General features: G+C 32.1%; 1 protein-coding gene across 1 annotated transcript; it reads left to right on the forward strand.

Annotated features, from left to right (window-relative positions):
- The first annotated feature begins 1,200 nt into the window (after window positions 1-1,200).
- Window positions 1,201-12,135, forward strand: LOC145954639 (calmodulin-binding protein 60 E-like). Its single transcript, XM_083069326.1, has 5 exons — window positions 1,201-1,247; window positions 1,507-1,997; window positions 2,501-2,819; window positions 11,589-11,730; window positions 11,884-12,135. The coding sequence occupies exons 1-5, from the start codon at window positions 1,201-1,203 to the stop codon at window positions 12,133-12,135; spliced, it is 1,251 nt and encodes a 416-aa protein (XP_082925452.1).
- Window positions 12,136-20,613: the final 8,478 nt, after the last annotated feature.

The raw sequence follows: 20,613 nt of genomic DNA on the forward strand, positions 1-20,613 counted from the left end.
CAATCACCAAATAATAAGTCATAATACTTACCTGTGAATGAAAGAAACTAGCCAATTCATCAGGAATTTTTCCTTCCTTCATTATCATATAGGCCTTAAGGGCATTCAATTTTTCCTTCCTTCATTATCATATAAACCATGGTAGCCACAAATGGTAAACCATTTTTGAAAAATATAAAAATTTAATAATTGTAATTAACTGAATGCAAAAAAATTTTCTCAAACCATTTTGTTCATTTTTTTAAAATCCTTTTATATGAAATTCACCTTTGAGTCCTTTGAAGAGATTCAAATCTTCCTTTCAGCTTCAAGTACTCTCGGTAGCTGCTCTGCTATATACAAAGGCAAATGACAAATGAAAAATAATAAAGGAACTTTTTGGAACATATAATGGGAAACATATTTTACATAAGATTATTTTAAGTTGGCATCAAATTTCTAGGAATTAATAAGACTTTCCAAAGTGAAATTTCTAAGAGATGTTATTAACTTAATGTGAAAAAAAGATGGCATTCACTAATCACTACCTCAAGCTCTTTGCTGGTTTGCTAACTTCAACTGCACCATAGCTGCACTTTTGGTACCTTTCAAGTGTTTTGAGCATGCTGCAGATTGAAGAAAAAGAAAGAAATAACTGTTCAAATTGATCATGGTGTATGGATTAACCATACCACAATTCTGAAAGAACTGCAACAGTAAATGAGACATATATCTTGCTATGCATCAAACTTAAAATGAGTTGTCAATTTGTTGAAGACAGTAGAAATTAAACCAGAAATAAGAGAGACTAAAATAAAGAAGTTACATGTACTCAATTTTGAGTAGAAAAATGTAATTGTAAATCTAAAGCAATAACGAATAAAAAACTTTTAAACATTAATAATTGACTAAATGATATTCAGTGAGTATATAGACATTAATAATTAACTTACTCCGAATAATTGATTCTTTCGCGTAAACAATCAAGTTAAATATACCAGACTCATCATTTATTTTTCTTACAAAATCTTATCTAAAAAAAAATTCATTAAAAATATGATTTTTTACCAGTACCCTTAAAATCAAAATAAACATGTAAAAAAATTAAGATGACCAAAGCTACCTCTTTGATTTGGAATGAGCCTCTACAAGAAGAGATGGTTAATTTAAAAATGGAGTAAATAATTATCACGAAATAATTATCATGAATTGATTGCAAAAATGGAGCGTGCTTTGGCAAAAATGGGCCATGCTAAATTAGCTGAAAGGTGTGTTTCCCTGTCAAATTAGAATTGGGAAAGTCTTCATTTTTAGTTATAAATGCTTGTTTAGTACGAGGCTGATAGATGATAACTGATAATCAATTTAATGGATGTAACAACATTTGAGCATGTGCTGTCCTTAGCAATATGATGTAAATTGGTGGGTGCAAAATTGCATAAAAACATGAAGATCCTAGTAAGAAAATTGCATGATAATTATCACGCATTAGCCCATATTTCATCAATTACATTCTACCTATGTCAGATCTCCACCAACATTAGAAGGACCAGGGCCAAAGAATCTGCAGCTTCATTTCAGAACAAGAATGCCACCTCATTTGTTCACAGGGGGGAAGGTTGAGGGAGAGCAAGGATCAACAATCCATGTTGTGTTAATGGATCCCAACACAGGCAGTGTTGTTCAAGTTGGACCAGAATCTGTTGCTAAATTGAATGTGGTGGTACTTGAAGGTGACTTTAATGAGGAAGTAGATGATGATTGGACAAAAGAGCACTTTGAAAGCCATGAAGTAAAGGAACGTGAGGGGAAAAGGCCACTTCTAACTGGAGATTTGCAGGTTAGCCTAAAGGAAGGGGTAGGAACCTTAGGTGATCTTACCTTCACAAACAATTCTAGCTGGATAAGAAGCAGAAAATTCCGGCTTGGCATTAAGGTGGCTTCCGGTTATTGTGAGGAGATTCGTATTCGTGAGGGAAAGACTGAAGCCTTTGCTGTTAAGGATCATAGAGGAGAATGTGAGTTTTCTAATAGTTAGCACATGATATTTTATACTTATGGTTGAATAATTTTATTTATTGGCCAGGCTAGGAGATATTGGATCACTCAAGTTATCCTTGCAAGGAACAAATTACTAAACTTGTTAGAAGACAGAGATATATAACTAACAGATATTGTTTCATCACCTAACAGCTTAAGCTTTTGAGAGTTGGTTCTCTAGCCTTGGGTTAATTGTCTACGATAAATTTTCATATTTAAAATGCCTTTCCTTAAATTTAGAAAAGCTATAATTTTTCTTTAGAGTGGATACTGTATAGAAGATAACATGTGTATGGTCGTCAACTTGCTATATCCAGCTACATACATAATGAACCTAGAAAACTTATCTCTATCTCTATTTGGTTGTTTCCTTGCATTAGTTTGTTAAGGAAGCAATATTTTGATTATTTTCAATGTTTAGGCTTTTGGCAAGTCTTATTTAATGAAGTTCTCTAAACAAATTCCTATCTGCTACTTGCAGTATACAAGAAACACTATCCACCAGCTTTGCATGATGAGGTTTGGAGATTGGATAGGATAGCCAAGGATGGAGCACTTCACAAAAAGTTGATTCAAGCAAAAATAGTAACAGTAGAAGATTTCCTACGTCTTCTTGTCCGCGAGCCACAGAAGTTAAGAAGTGTAAGGATAATGTTATTTGTTCATAAGCATCCACATCATTCTTCTCCAATCCAAATTTTCCAAATACCCAATTCTTCATATTTCCTTATTTATGGGGAATACTACCAATTACTATTAACTTGTAAAACGAATTGCAAAAAACTTTCTAGAAAGTGTTCGTAAATTATCGTATGCTCTCATTTAAATTTCAGCAACTCACAAATCAGTCTAACCTTCGTACCCTATTGTTAAACACGAACAGAGCAGAAAAAGAAATTAATTTAAAGATTTCATTACAGTTATTCAACAAGAGCAACATTCATACAAGAATCCAATCAAATTAAAGATTTCATTAAAGTTATTAGGACCCTCACCATTTACGATACTTCCCTTGCAATGCCCACGATGTACTCAAACTCCTTCCACTATTTTTGAACAGAGGTTGTGACCACTTTTTAGAGGAAATGAAGAGGAAACAACTACCACATTGAATCGAACCTGAAATGCCAGAAGCGAGGGCAAGAGAAATAGTCAAGAAACCAACCACGAATGTCTTCGAAAATGCGAAAAGGAGGGAGATTGGCCTTACCGTCTTCGTCTACAGAGGAGAAGAGGAGAGGTGCATGCGGATGGGAGGAGCGATGGTGCACGAGGATGGGAGGCGCAGAGTGATAAAAGGAAAACGTGGTGACTGAAGGAGGGATTGGGTGAAAAAAAATTGTGGGTGAAAAATAAAAGGGGGAAAGTGGTGAATATTTTTCCGGGAAAAATTATTTGAATTTGGGAGGGCATAAACCTCCTCAAAAAATGATATAAACCGCCGGTATTTTCTCAATTTTAAGCGTTCCTTGAAAACGCCACAACTCATGTTAATTTGAGGGGGTTTTTAAAACCCCGTAAAATAACCTCCGATAAATAGCATTTTTTTTGTAGTGATTGTTGCGCATCGGATCGAGTCAATAGCAGATCGTTTTGCATATCCTTGATCAACTGTGCCTGCTTTGAATACTCGGCCTCAAGGTGTGCTATCTTCATGTTGACTTCTTGGAGTTGACTACTCGGTTCAACCTTTGGCATTTTGGGTGCCCGAGTAGCCTCCTCATTGAGGTTAGCACACTCATCCTTGAGCCGCTCTATCTCGTGGTCTTTCTTCTTGCATTGCCTTTGAAGACCATCAATAGTAAAACTGGATTCTTCATTTTTCTCTTCAAGAACTCTCATCTGAGCTCCCATGATTTCCAATTTCTTGGTCAAGGCGTCGACTTGCTCTTGCAACACCTTCCTTGTTGCTGTGGTCGCACAAGAAATGGATGGTTGAGGCACCCCCCTCTCGCTCCTCCATTTCTCGTAATCAATGGAGACGGATACCCGAGGCTTTCCAAGCTCGAGATCTCCCTCATAGGTTGGTCTCTCCCACGCTCTCATGACAGCGTGCATGTCCTTCTGATGCTCGGAATCGAAGGAGAAACACAAACCTCCAAGCTCCTCTATAGTAGGAATGGTCTGAGTCCTCATCAGTTGCCTCATAACCAATCTAGGTGAGTAGGCTATGCAACCTCTGAGGCCCATCAATGGTATGCTTGGATAACTGCCGCATCTCATCAATACATGGCTTGGACGGAACCAAGGGCAAACCCACGTGAAGTGCTCGATACTCCACTGTTCCATCTCTTCCTTCCACTCAGAAGCATATCAGCGGCGTACGGGAATTTTCGAAAAACTCCTCAAAGGGTCGGGCAAGGTCCCCATATGACTAGAGGCATAGAAATGAGTGATGCTCCACACATACAGCAAAGAGGTGCAGCATCGGATGATTTTTCCTTGCTTCTGTTGAGACAGATGAACAGAGAGCAAGGTGTCGGCAAGAATAGCAGGCACGGGACTCTTCATGTGTACGTCCCAAGCGAAGAAAGCGTCCATCGCAGCATGGTCCACTGTGTTAGCGTGAAAGGGGAATAGGATTATCCCAAACACAGCTAACGCTAGAGTCTTGTTGAAAGCTAACCAATCTCCCTCACCAGCCAAGGAAGAAAGGTGGTCCTCAATCATAGCAAGCTTCCAACCTTTAATACTGCCGTTCCCCACTAAGGCAGCTGATCGTGATGGTAATTTGACCTGAGTGGCAACTCTCTCCACGGCCACATGGTTGTCATGAAAGATATAGACCCCGGCTGATTTGGGCCATCGTAGCATGAGCTCGTACTCCTCGAGAGTAGGAACTAGGTCAAACTGGGGGAACTTGAAGCAGTGCAAATCGAGACTCCAGAAGTGAACCAGTGCTCTCAGAAATGCTGGATCCACACAGATCTTCATCAAGTCGAGGACTCGTCCATATGATTTCTCAAACTTGACGCGAGCCTCTCTTGGCATCAAAGTACGGAGGTGATCCAACCTCTCAGCACGGTATAACAAGAAGTCTACTTTCTTCAACTGCCCATGCATCTCCTTAGACCTCTCCATATTCTACAATACAATGCATGATATGAGATGATGGAGATGAATATGCATGCATAGTGTTTATTCAACTAAACATTATCATGTTTTGGGATTTTCCTAAGATGATGCATGATATTGCTTGGTTTGGATAAATACATATTTTTTCTTTTGGATTTTTTGTATCTTTTTTGTATTTTTTGGGTGAAAAGGGAAACTACCTATATGAATGCAATGAAGGTAGATGTTAACACTATGTACCAGAAGATCTTTACTTCTATTTATTCTTATTATTTAAAAAGGAATGTTGTATGTTTAAAAGGTGCAATGTATGCTCATACAATGTCACATAAAAATGCACAAACAATTCACTCATCCACGAACAGTCACGAGCGAATCACGAGGTAGGGGTATCCTGCAAAAAGGTGCATAGTCAAGGTGGTTCTAACTGTTCTCACCGGTCTGAGGCCCCCAAGGTGCCCCCATTATAGGGACCCAATTCCTCTCGTCGTAAGTCGATGGAAAGCTCCAACGCACTGTCGGACTTGAGTTCATGGTTATCACCTTGAGTGATGCTTTCCGACAACGGTCTACGGGCACCTATAGACCCATTCGACAACCGGCCGTACTAACATCCACTCCCTATGGATTACCACTCATGCCCCCGGGTATAGAGGGAACTGTTGTGTGCAAAGGTTTGTGTACAGTTTGTATTTCAAACAATTGCGTAAATTTAAAAATACAACAGTTATTAAAGCCAAATAGATAAACATGTTATCATACAAGTGAGGGGTAATAAAGTAATTTTAAACTATTATTTTGAAAAGAATCCATCACTAAATGGGATTGACTCTCGAGGCATTCCCCAGCGGAGTCGCCATCTGTCGCCACCGGCCCGAAACGGGCTTTCGGCATTCGCGAAGGATGGTTGGACTCTTTTATTTGTTTAAAAATATGGATTGCCAGAATGACTTATTCTCAAACTGAGACCTTGTCAAACAAGCAATTTTATTAAAAGGCTCACCAATCCATGTTAATCCCAAGCGGGACCCTCCATGGATTAGCGGTTTTCATAAAAAGGAAGGGTTCATGGAGTCGCCACCAATGTTTTACTCAAAACATTGGAAAAAGAAGTTTAAGGCAATCGATTCAAAAATCGACTTCGGCCATTACAACCAGAGTCGGGTAAGGGAGTCGGTTACGCGTGGGGAAGGTGTTAGCACCCCACAGCGCCCCTTTCGGGTTCCCTATGACAGATTATTTCTAAAAATAATAGTGCGAAATTACTAAATTACCCCTTTTTTATTTATTCTAAACAATTACAACTTAACTATCTACATGATGACAGTTAAATATACACACAGAAAGCAGTAAAAGGAAGGACTTAAGAAAAAACCTTTGAAGCGTGCTTTTATATTCAAGTAAAACTGGGAAGCTTTTTGGCGTTCCCTCGCTCTACAAGTCCGCTCGCTCCCTCCTAGAAAATTTTAACTATGGAAATCCGGAGGATTTCCCTTCGACTCAGTTCGAGACTCAAGCAAAAAAGCTCAGAGTTCGAGAACTTTGTCGGACCAACTCTCCGAGTGATTTCTAGGCAGAGCACTGCTCAAAAAAACCCAGAATACTCAAGAAGAGGGTTAAAACTCAGTGTCCAAGTGTCCAATGACGTCCAAATGACGTCTTATTTATAGGGATGAGGCGCAGTACGGCCCCTGGGTCCAATACGGCCCGTATTGAAGTTTTGAACTTCAATACGGCCGTATTGAATTCAGTACGGCCGTATTGAAGTTCAAAGACTTCAATACGGGCGTACTGAGTTCGCTGCGGCCGTATTGTAGTTCGAAATGCTCAATACGGCCGTACTGAACCTTTGGGAGGCCGTATTGAGCTTCATTCCTCCCACTTTTCTTATTTTAACTATCCTAAGACCTCTAGACTTATAGAGAACCCTCCTTGGGCCTTCTGGAAGTCCTTCTGGCTGATCTTCCTTCAGTCTTCAAGAGTCTTCAAGCTTTATTTCCGACCCGGATAATTTTAGGGGTCTACAGGTTGCATGAAGATTTTATTTCATTTATAAGTCTTTTGTGCTGAATGTGTGAGTTGATTTGGTTTAGAATTGTAGTGAAAAGCTTGGATATGAGTTTAAGGTGGAAAGAAGTGATTTTGGAATGGTTGAGGTATTTTGTGGGATGTTAGTACACTATTGTTGTATGGTGTAGGGGATATTTTCATTGCAGTTTTGTTGTGCCAAAATCAGTATAGTATTGATAGATTCAGATTTTATGGTCTTCTCAAAAGTTTTAGCCTCGGACGTTATCTTTCCAATGGAACTGGAATCAGGTAAAACAGAGGTCTAGAACTCCAGTTATAGCTACTTTGGTGATCAAAGGTCTAACTGCAAGCGCTGAATATATCTGCTGCGGTTTTTGAAATTTTTAGCCAAGAAGATGACCTTTTAGAATCTTATGTCTTCATAAGAGTTGTAGCTTATTCTCTTAGCTTTCTTTTGAGATAGGTTTGAGATCATTTGGATGAGTAGAACTCTCTAGGTATCATTTTCTTTGATCGTTGTTGAAGGGATATGTATGGTGTCATGATATTTTTGAATCGTTAGGCAATGCAAGAATAAAAATTGATTTTTGTCATGATTCTGAGATGTCATGTGGATTGAGAGGTTGTTTAAGGTTGTATGATGTTATGTGGTAAAGTTGGTTCATGTACATGCTATATGGAGTAAATGGTGATTGATTTGTACATGCTTAGGAATGATATATATCGATTGTTTGAAATGGGTATTCTAATATGATTTGATATGCATGTATGTTGATATGAGGATAGATGACCTTATGGATCAATTAGCGGGCGTTTAGTAAGGTTGCCCTTAAGGTGTGATATCATCAAATTAGAGTTGAGAGTGAGGATTTATCCTAGATAGTTTTAGGCTAAATTATCTAAGTATGATTTTTGATTGTATAAGACGAGTTTTCTAGGTTCTGTAATTTCTAGCAGAGGTATAACGTAGACCTACCTAAGGTAGAAGTTGTGCTTAAGTGGGAGATACCAAAAGTCAGTTAGTGAGGTTAAGAGTTTTCTTAGATTAGCTCATTGTTGTTGGATATTTATTGAGTAACTTTCTAAGATAGCATTACCTTTGAACAGATTAACTAAGAGAGTGTTGTTTTTGTGTGAGATAGTAAGTGTGAGAGTAGTTCCCAAATTCTTAAGGAAAGATCGACTAATGCACTAGTGGGAGCATTGGCCGATCTTAGTAAGCCTTTTTTGGTATAGGTTGATGTTTCTAAGATAGGTTTGGGTGGAGTGTTGATGCAAGAAGGAAAGGTAGTAGCTTGTGATTCTAGGCAATTGAAAACTCATTATAGGAATTACCTTACCTGTGATTTTAAGTTAGCGGTTGTAATATTTAGAGACACTGCCTATATGATTCTAAGCTTGAGGTATTTATTGATCATTAGAGCCTTAATTATCTGTTGACTGAAGGAGTTAAATTATGAGACAAAAGAGATAGTTTAAATTTCTGGAGGACTAATATTTCAAACTTAGTTATTACCTGAGTAAAGCCATTATGGTGACCAATGTTTTGAGTAGGAAACCTCTACATCTATCATCCCTTATGATTAGAGAGATGAATCTTTTTGGCTCAAATTAGAGATTTAAGTTTGGCTTATAAGGTTACCCTTAGTAATGTGAGACCAAGTATGACTTGAGTAACGAATGGATTGTTAAAGGAAATTGGAGAAGCATAATTAGTTGATTCATTTTGGTGACAAGATATGAGGCTATAGGATAAGGTGATGGATAAGAGTTTGACTTGGGTGTAGATGGAGTGATGAAATTAGAGATCTGATATGTATACCTAGTGAACTTACGCTTAGGTGCTTGATCTTTAGAGATGATCATAGAAGTAAAACCAATATTATGGCATATGCCTTGATTATGATGACCTCTGATATATCGTTTTTGGATGAAGTATGTGTTGGATTTAATTGAGGAGGTTAAAAACATAAGCGTGATGTATAAGCTCATCCTTAAGAGCATTGGGTTGGGTATGTTAAAAGCAACGGATGAAATTAGAGAAGCTTAGGAGTTAGATCTTTTCTTAGTGAACCAAGTGGAGGTTGATGGTGTTTTAGGGGTTCGAGGATAGAATATATGTGTCTAGTAATCTCGAATTAAGGAAGATGATCTTAGAGAAAGGACATAAGAGTATTCTTAGCATTCATTTAAGAGCTACTTAGATGTATCAGAGTGGCGTAGCAGAAGCGTGGTGGCCTAAGATGAAGAGAGGAGTAGAGGAATTTGTGTACTCGTGTGTAGTATGCCAGAAGTCTAAGGTGGAACACTAGAAGTCTTTAAGATTTTTATAGCCTTTAGGCGCCCTAGTTTGGAAGTGAGATAGTGTGTGAATAGACCTTGGTTGTAGGTTTGCCTAAGATGCTTAAGAATTTGATTCTATTTAGGTTGTAATGGATAGACTCATCAAGTTTACTTATCTTACCCTTGTTGATAATAGACATTCCTTGGTGAAATTAATAGAGTTGTACATCTATAAGGTAGTGAGGTTGCATGGGATTAGAAAGCAAGATGCGAGGAGTCTACCCATTGCAAAAATTTCGGGGACAAAATTTCATAAAGGAGAGGAGAATTGTAACAGCCCAATTTTCATAGAATGTACGAGGGCCCAAAAGCCCAATGAGGGTAATTTAGTAATTCACAGGGGTGTTTTAGTAGCCCAGAACGGGCCATTCCAAGTTACTAAAATGAAGGTGATTTAGTGGCTCGGAACGGGCCGTTCCAGATTTGGAACGGGCCGTTTCGGAGACACCTGATGCCTATATATAGAGAACTCTGACACTCCCAAAAGGCATACTTTTCACTTTTCTCTTCTTTTCTTCTTTGCTCTCTTCTTCTCCTTCTACACTCTCTGAACACCGAGGGACACCAAGGAGGAGACCAAGGAGATCACTATTTTAGTTTCAACTACTGTTTATCTAGGTACGGGGGAAAATGGGATTATTTATATGTAGAGTTACATGAGAGAATTGGGTAGAGGAAGAGTCCCTTAGGATTATGAGTAATTTTATAAATATTTCTGTTTGGAGAATTATTGATCTTATGTGATTCTGTATATATTTAGGACTACGAATATATGATTTATTTGTAAAAATGATGTTTTGGAAGAGAGAATGAAATCATAGAAAAGTGCCTGTGAGTTAGGTTTTGGAAAAATTAGATTATTTTTGTTTGAGGAATTAATGATACCATTAGATTCTGTATGTGTTGAGGATTAGAAATATATATTTAATTTGTAAGAATGATGATCTGGGAGAGAGAACGAAATTGTAGAAAAGTGTCCGTGAGTTAGGTTTTGGAATAATTGGGGATTTTACCGTTCATGTTAGAATTATATTAAATTGATAATTCTATTGATTATTTTATTAATTTATGAATGTTATTGTTATCTTAATTGATAAGAATTGATGATCTAGATGTGAATTCCTTTAGGGGTGTGTAAACCCTTATTTTGTTGGACTTATCTGTTGTGTATGTGATATGGAATTGTGTATGTAATATGTAATTGAGATATGAGATGAGATGTTGTGTGGATATGATTATGATTGTGATTGTGGTTCCTCACACTAATGACCAGGGATGAGACGAACCTTGAGTAGTGATGTTTCAAGGACGAGCGTGCCCCTGACATGGTGTGGGATGACTGAGGCAATTAACACGCATCACTTATGTCACATATGGCAGCCCTAGCATAGGGTTAATTGCAAGAGATTGTGTGGATTATAATGTGATTGTGGTTCCTCACACTAATGACCAGGGATGAGACGAACCTTGAGTAAGTGATGCTACAAGGACGAGCGTGCCCCTGGCATGGTGTGGGATGAGTGAGGCAATTAACCCGTATCACTTGTGTCAGATGTGGCGTGGCCTTGACATAGTGTTAATTGTAAGATTTGTGTGGATTGTGATGAATTGATGAAATTGTGGATTGAGATGTGAAGATGATAAAGGATTGTTAATTATGATATATATATATATATATATATATATATATATATATATATAAATGCTTGTGAATATTTCATTAAGTAATAAATAATGATGAGATTATGTTTTGTTTTCCTTATGTGTTTTACATATAGATGTTTTCTTTTCTCACCGTACAATTTGTGGATGTTTTAGGTGAGGAAGATCCGGCTATGAGTGGCATCTAGAATGTCAACAATTGATTTATGGGTATGCTCTGATATTGTGACATCGGGGCAGAGAATTTCTAGGACATGAATTGTATTTGTATACGGAGTTGAACCTATTATTTTGAAAACATTTTGTAACCTCTTATGTTTTATTTTCCAAGTTTTATTTTCAGAATATTTTGGATATTGAAGAATGTTTCTAAAGGTTTTATGTGAACCCTTTTACCTATTTTGAAAATTTGTTTTCCTTAGTTTATTTATATTATTACAATATATGTGTTGGGGTAGTAAGGGTGTCACAGTGGCTATTGGTCAAATATTTGAGGGTGGCTCAACCATCCATGGTGTACCTCTAGAGCCAGACTGGACACAGGTTGTGATTAACCATGTTCAAGATGTTGCTACTCCAGTACCTTTGCCCAATACAGAGGTTCAACTAGTGCGGTAGGAAACCAACACATTCTTGTCTTGGCGAAGACGTTTGGTGATGTCGCTTTCAGCACGGGGAAAGGTAATTCTATTATTGCTCTTTTATAATCTTATAATTCTATTATTTTTTAACAAATTTTTATTATTTGTTTAGGATTTTATCAATCATGGTAAGGAGGTAATGAAAGAACCTGTTATTGATGATCATGATATGGTAGAAGCTAAGGATGATCCCATATCTAGGCTTCTAACCATATTACCACGATTGAAGAAGAAAACAATTCAGACGCAGTGGGACATTAGAGTTTTTGGAGTTGACAACTCTAATTTTCCACTATACATATCCTTGTCTGACGCATTAGAGATTGTTGGGAGAAACTCTATGTTAAATATTTCTATCATATAACTATGGGCCATGTAAGTGATATTTTCTTTTATGAGTCTAAAATTACAATAATTATATTTAACTTATAATAATTAATTGTGTTAGGTATATGGACAAATTGAGTGTGGAGCAAGAACAAGCACAAGTATATGGATTTATTGAGCCTCAATCCATCCAAAAATCAGGGAACACGAAGGTCCAGATACAACAATATATGCAAACATGGATGAGTGACTCAAGAAGACATATATACATGACTTCATACATTGAAAGGTTAGTTTTTTTATTTGTTTTTAATCATGGTAATTTTATAACTAATTTTTTGTCATACAATGTAAGTCCCATTGGCAGTTAATTATAATCATTCCTAAGGATTACACCATGGTGTGGTTTTGTTCACTACATCGAAGACCAAGCCACAAAATGAAAAACCAATTATAAGGGTAACTTTAATTTTTAAAATTGTTTTAAAATTGTAACTATATATATTGGCTAACATCTGTTTTTATTTGAATTAATTAGAATCGTGTTTGGAACTAATATTTTAAGTGGAAGAGCCAGATCAAAAACATTGAACTTCATATACCCTCAGGTTAGCAAATTATTTAATAGAGGCAGTAATATTTGAATTTATCAACTTTGGAAATAATATTATTATTTGTTTCTCATTTTAGTGTAATAAGCAACAAGACTCGTTTGAATATAGCTATTACATCATGTATTGGATGAGAGTCATAGTTTCTGCGGGTATTACTGATTCTTGGGTGGAGGTAATTCATTTCAACATTTATTGAAGTATATTTACTTTTATGAGAATTAACATTGCATGTTAACAATAGTTAAATTAATGTTTCAGTTCTTTCAAGATCCATCTCCATTGACTGAAGAAGATATCACAAAGATAAGAGAGGAATGAAAAACTTTTTTTCTTAAAAGTATAAATTAGATAGATTTCTAAGTTTAGTTAGTTGGATAGTTAGATATTATGTTCATACTTTCATAGCATTAGGAAACTTATTTCTGTACGTTTTTTAGGATAGTTGGATTTATATTGTTTTAATTTATGGTTTTTATTTATACATTATTTTCTTTTTAGGATAGTTGCAAATATAAATTTTGAGATTATTGTGGATTGCTTGGGTTATGTGTACTGGTTGAATTTGTATTCTAGACTGTATATATGCAGGTTTTGGGTGTATCAATAATAAAACAAATTTTTTTAAAAAAAACATATATATTTACGTCAAACTGTGCTATGTCCAACATAAATTTAAGTCGGTTGTGGCCTTAACCGACGTAAATTCACGTCTGACATAGAACAGTTTGACGTAAATTTGTGTCATCACAATTTTACGTCGATTCTTAGCAATGTACGACGTAAATTTACGTCGGTCCATCACAACTAACGTAAATTTACGTCTCCTGCATTAATGTCAGACTTATTTACAACGTAAAAATCCTAAAATAACTGACATAAAATAGCTCCTTTGCACTAGTGCTTGTATACCATTCCCTCTAGAATAACTAAACCCTAAATGATTAACTTACCCCTGTACAGTGTTACAATCTTTCATTCTTTTTTTGTTAAATTTTTTTATTCCTTTTATTCACACTCCAATGAACTATTATATTTTACTTGTTTTTTTATTCTATATTTTGCTACCTAACATCTAGTAAAAAAGGCCATCGTTACCTCCAACGTTTTAGAAGTGTGTTTAAATTATTTTAAAAATTAATTTTGAGAGCTCTCTTCTTTTATCATATATTACTTTTCAACTTAATATTTTTTTTTATTAAAGTGGTGGTATACTCAATATAGTAATTAATATAGTTATAGTCGTGAGAAAATATTAGCTAGACATTAAATTTCTTACAAATATTTTGTATGTGAAAATTTTCTTTACTAAATCATAACTTTTATTCTCAAGTTTTGGCATGCAAGGAAATCAAGAGATTGGTTGTACATAACCATCAGTGTTGCCATCGTAATCTTAGCTAGGGGTGGGTATGCGGACCGGTCCGGCCCGTTTAAGGCCCGGTCCGCGAAGTCCGCATTTTTAACGGGCCGGATAAATCCGGTCCGCGAAATAAATGGACTTAAATCTTCAAGTCCGTATCTGGCCCGTGAAGCCCGCGGATAAACGGATAAGTCCGCGGGCCCAATTAAATCTGAATTGTTTAAATGAATATTGACTCAGATTTTAAATTTCTTTTCTTTTATTTAACCTATGAAAACATGAGGAAAAAAAAACATATAAAATGATATAAATATATTTCTAATAATAACATCAAACATTGTAAATAATAAATCAAAGTCTTAAATAACAAAGTTTACACATTCTAAATTTCTAATAGAAATATTTAAGTCTCAATGCCTTTAAAATTTAAAGTCCAAGCATACCAACTATTAACCAAATATTAAAGCCTTACTACCTTAAAACTTTAAAAGTCTTAATACACAACCAAACAAATATAAAACATTTGTAAGTCCAAGTACATCAAAGTCTAAATACCTTAAAACATCAAAGTCTTAATTAATATCTTAAAAACAAACATAAAATATTTGTAAGTCCAATTACATCTATCAAATATAATCAAGCATATTCAATAATAAAATTTGAGTCCACATTTAAACGGGTAATCCGCGGGCTCGCGGATTAAATCCGCAAAATCCGCGGACTAAACGGGCCGGGCCTAAAAAGTCCGTATGATTATACGGATTTAAAAAAATGAGTCCGTTATCCGTGAAGTCCGTGGACTTACGGACCAGTCCGCGGACTCAAGTCCATATACCCACCCCTAATCTTAGCTTTCGCAGTATCATTAATTAACCATTGCAAATCAAATGCAATGTTTTTCCTTTGTTCCATTAAATAAATCCACTTTTGAAGTGCAATATGCTTTGTACCAAAGATGATATGGTTATATGCCCCCACCAATTACGTACCATCGATATAGTTGAAGAACAAAACAAACACAAAACCTAATATTATTGATTTGACCCCCACTAAGATGATATGGTTATATGCCCCTACTAATTACGTACCATCTATATTGTTGAACAACAATACAAACACAAAACCTAATATTGTTGATTTGCCCCCACTAATATGATATGGTTACATGCCCCTACCAATTAAGTACCATCTATATAGTTGAACAAAACAAACAAAAACTAATATTCGTGATTTTTTCCACTAATTATATATATACATTTAGAAATTCACTTACTTTGAGAATAAGTCATGATTGACATATTCTAGTCAATAACTCATATTTTATATCAAGTTTTAATGATCCAATCATTAAATTTAAAGTTCTTAATACATCAATTAAGTTTGTAAATTTTTTAAAATTTTGAAAGTTATTTAGTACTTCGTTTTATTAATTCAAATTAATGAATAATCATAAAAATATTTTATACGTTGATTTGAAATTGTATAACGAAGTATCATATGATTTTTAATATTTTTTTAAAAAAATTACATACTTGATCTATGGATTAAGAATTTTTAATTTAACAATTGAATCATTAAAATTTAATATAGAATATAAGTTATTGAATGGAGTAAATCTAAGAAGACTTACTCTTATAATAAATGGATCCTTTTATACATACATATATATATATATATATATATATATATATATATTTCTAGGTTTTATAACTACTTTTGGTCCTATATATAGTTTAACAAATGTATTATTTTAATTTTAAAATTTAATATTAAAAATTAATATAAAATATAAGTTATTGATTTATGGATTAAAAATATAATATAACAATTGAATCATTGAAATTTAATATAGAATAATTTTTACAATACTTTTTATCTTAAAACTCCATCAAACCATTTAACATATATTATATAGAATTAAAAATTAAAATTATTATTATAAAATAAGACATTAATCTATGCATATTGATACTTTTAATTGTCATCCACACGTACATTAACAATTTTTATTTAATTTTTCAATGAAATTTGAATGAGTTAATTATCATTACTTAATTTTGAAATTTTGAGAAACTAAATTTAAAAAAAAAAATCAAATGACCAAAATTACATTAGTCGTGTCAATGTCAAGGCCATTGAAGCAACTACCTTAGGCCTCCTCAGTCTTGATATATATATATATATATATATATATATATATATATATATATATATATATATATATATATATATATATATATATTATAAATTAATTGAAAAAATTGTTATTCAATTAAAATTTCATTTTTCTTTGAATTCAAAATAAAAATGACATTAGAATGAATATGACAATTGAATTTCATAAAATTAGTATGATTTTTAAAAAGTATTTTGATGAAAGTAACAGTGATAAAATCACACATTATTTAAAGATTAATATATTTTTTTCATTAGAAATATTTTTATTTATTTTACTATTTTATGCATATATTAAATAGTTTTTTATTTTCTTATACTCATAGCATATTTTAACAAATTTTAAAATATAAAATTAAATTAATTTTTTTACATTATTTCTAATAACAGTGAGCACAAATAAGGTGAGTACTCTCCTTCCAATATAATAAATTCTATACCAAAGTCGGGATTCAAATCCTTGACATCTTGATTAAAGAATATAAATCGTTAACACTTACAAACCAATGTTGGTTAGTGAACATTAATTTAATATTAGTAATATTTACTTATTTTCTAAATTGAAAATATTAACAAAAACAGCACTAATAAAAAAAATTAATGTCTTATTAAAAATATTAAACTATTTTAAAAAAAATTACATTCATATAATATTTATGGAATAGTTTAAAATATTTGTAATGTCACTGTAAAAAGATTTTTTTAAAATTAATTTTTTAAGATCCAATTGATATAAATTATATATGTTACATGATATTAATCAAATGAATTATTACTAAGTAAGCTAAGTAAAATTTAAAATTACTTGATTATTAAAATTTAATTAAAGTTTATTCAATTCAAAAAGTTAAAATAATTTTAAAAAATATAATGATTTATATTAAAACATAATTCATAAAATTTATCTAAGATCTCCAATTTTCTTGATAGGACCCTGAAATTATATAATCACAATATTATAAAGAATAAAAATGGATTTAAAACTAATTTCTATGTTTGGCCCAGCTGGATTCGCAAAATGGGCGCATCATGGAATCTTATATCGCTAGGTAACTTTAGGTATATGCCTGTCCATGTTTGTTCTATTATATAGTCTCATTATTCTTTTGCTCAACCCTTGAAAACATGATCTCACAACACCGACCTTACCCTTTGCTCCTATTACATATATATATCTTGTTGCTTGTGCCCTCTAAGACTTGAAATACATATTATAATACTTGTTCTTATAATTTACACTTGAAATACTCGTTTTTTAATATCCCTACAAATAATAATTTGTGCCTCGTACCCTATATGTAGCTAAATACTTGAATCCAGACAATAATTTGATTAAATTATGTGATATGATCGTAACAATGTTTTTTATTGAGGGATTATGTAACTTTTTATATTATTTTTGGGGATTTTAAGTCATTTAATTAAAATTTTAACTTATTTTGATCATAAAATAATAAATTTTAAAATATTAGAATGGAAGAGATTATCTATTTTTCTAAAGTTTAATTAATTAGGATTTTCATTTGTTATTATTTTGATTTTAGGTAATAAAGAATGAAAATCAAAGCTCTAACGGAACAAGGAAAACAAACAAAAAAAAAAATTTGTCCAAACAAAAGAATGGAACCTTCAAGATTGAGAAATAATAGGATTTTAGGTTAGAGGAATAATAAGATTTTAGGTTAGAGAATGAGAAATTTTGTATGCAAGGTATATTTTGTATTATATGTATGAAATATAATTAGTCTAGTATATATAGGTCACAAGTACAATTAACATAAAATAGAAGCTGTAGTTAACTTCTAACATATAAGGAAAAAATATATAGTGCAATAGGTCTCATAGAAGAAGCTTGTACCTACACAACTTATGAAAAAATAAGAGTATATTTATTTATTTTATTATAATATTTTTCCCTTAAGTTAAAGGTGGCTGGCTGAACAGGATTGAAGAACACATTCAACTTGTCTCAAAGATATTGAAACTAAGTAGGAGATAAAGCTTTGGTGAATATATACATTGTTCATCAGATAGGATACGTAGAACCTTAAGTTTGTTGTTAATGACTTTTTATTCAAGGAAGAAAATATAGTACCTTGAATTTTTTACTAATATAATTGTTTAGTTATTATTTATTTTTTATATTTTAATGAAATTATTTTCTTATAATTATTTTAATTAATTAAAAAGATTTTATGAAATATTTTAGAAGTTTTTAATAATTATGAGTGTTTTTAATTAAATAATAAATATTTGTGAAAAGTATTTTGTATAATATTTATTAAAGAAATATATATTTTTACGATATTTTGTTACAATAAATATTTTAAGAAAAATATGTATTTTTATAATAATTGTTTATATATTTTGTTTCAATATAATTATGTTGGGAGAAATATACTTAGTTTATATATTATATATTTGTTAATTATTAATTATTTTATTTTGTTATAATTATTTGGGTTGGGAGAAATATGTTTATTTAATATATTATTTATTTGTATATAAGTTTTAAAATTTTAGGGAAATGAAAAAATATATTATGGTTAAAGTATTTTTGCTAAAAGATTAAGTGTGGATTAAGCTTTTAAAAAGGTTTACAACAATTCCTTTATTTGTATGCTTCTCATTTTCCCATATTACGCATACGCTTTGAAAAACAGGGAGGAGAATCTAAAATAGGAGAACACCTCGAAGATCCATATCCTTCATCAAACGTTCATCAAGGTACGAGAGAGTGAGTAATCTTACTCTGGGCGTGGGATAATTGTTGGGTAGTGAGATTAACCCCTAATTTCTTTTATGTTGTATATGTTGTATGAGGAAAAACCCAATTTGTTTATGTTCCTTAAATTTTTTCTTCTATATGACCCTTCATTGCTCTAACTGATGATATTTATGTTTAATTTTTTGTATTGAACTAATCTTGTGGATCTTGGATGAGTAGTTGAATGAGTATGTAATTATGTGCATTATATCATAAGAAACCTTTGTTTATAGAGCAAAGTAAAGATTAATGTTAATTGTGTGAATATATGAAGTTGAGATTGGATTTGAGTAATTAAGGATATAATAGAGTAGTATTAGGCTTTAATATATGTTTTTACCTATTAGATTAGAAGAAGAGAGTTTGAGTGTGAGTTGTAGCTTGTTCTGAAAACTCTAATATAAATATACCTTGGTATTTATCTGATTTCTCTATGTGTGATTAATAAAATTGAATTTTGATTGTTGGGTTAGAAAGTGAACATTTGGGACTATAGTTTAAACTCAAGAATCACATAAAAATGTTAAGGAATGACGAGTTATGTGAGTTAAAAGGTGAACCTTATATTCTGTGCGCAAAATATAACATGCGTATGTTGCAAGCCTTTTGAGTAGTCTCAAATGGTAGAATTGGGTTTTGTAATAAAAGTTTTAGCCCTGGATGTTAAATTTGAAATTCCATTGGAATGACCCAAAAAGGAGGTCTCACTACAAGAAAATTCCGTTGAAAATTTTTGATGGAAAAATAAATCCGTCGGAAATTTCTGACAGAAATATAAATCCATCAGAAATTTCTTATTTTTATTATTTTTAATTCTTATTTTTAATTTCTTATTTTTAATTTATTATTTTTAATTTCTTATATATATTTGTAGTTTAAAAATTTTATATATAACTTTTAAAGGTATAAATATATATTATAATTATTTATTACAAGTTTTTTATATCTACGATTAGTATTAAAGATGAAAATAAATTAGCTCACACTATATTTTATTATAATTTAGTTGATTTGAACCTAACTTTCTATAAAAATATATATCTTAAGTATGACTTATTTATCTATCATAGACATTTTTTAAATGTTTGGGTAGAACTACAATCATAAAGACTTATTTTATAATAATTTAACACTATTAAAAATAAAAATAAATATGTTAAATTTTATAAAAATAAATTTTAATTTATTTATGATATAAATATGTTTTTAATATCTAATATATATTTTTAGATGATAATTTATTTTAAAATATATCTTATAATAACAATTCTAAATGGAACATAAATCTTCTGATTTTTCTTATTTTGATTTTTTTAATCAATGTATACAATTGTACTATTTTAATTTTTTCAATCAATGTATACAATAAATAAAAAACACAAAAGATAAACATGCATGCTACAAATTTTATTTTATCAAAAAATTATTTATTTTAATATATTACATTATATATGTAAATTTTAAGACACATATATATATATATACACACACACACACACACATATATATATATATATATATATATATATATATATATATATATTATAATTAAACTTTTAAAAAAAATTAATTTATTATTAAGAAAATTTTTTTATCACA

Source organism: Cajanus cajan, chromosome 2 (genome assembly GCF_000230855.2).
Source record: "Cajanus cajan strain Asha chromosome 2, NIPB_CcT2T_4, whole genome shotgun sequence".
Classification (NCBI taxonomy): Eukaryota; Viridiplantae; Streptophyta; class Magnoliopsida; order Fabales; family Fabaceae; genus Cajanus; species Cajanus cajan.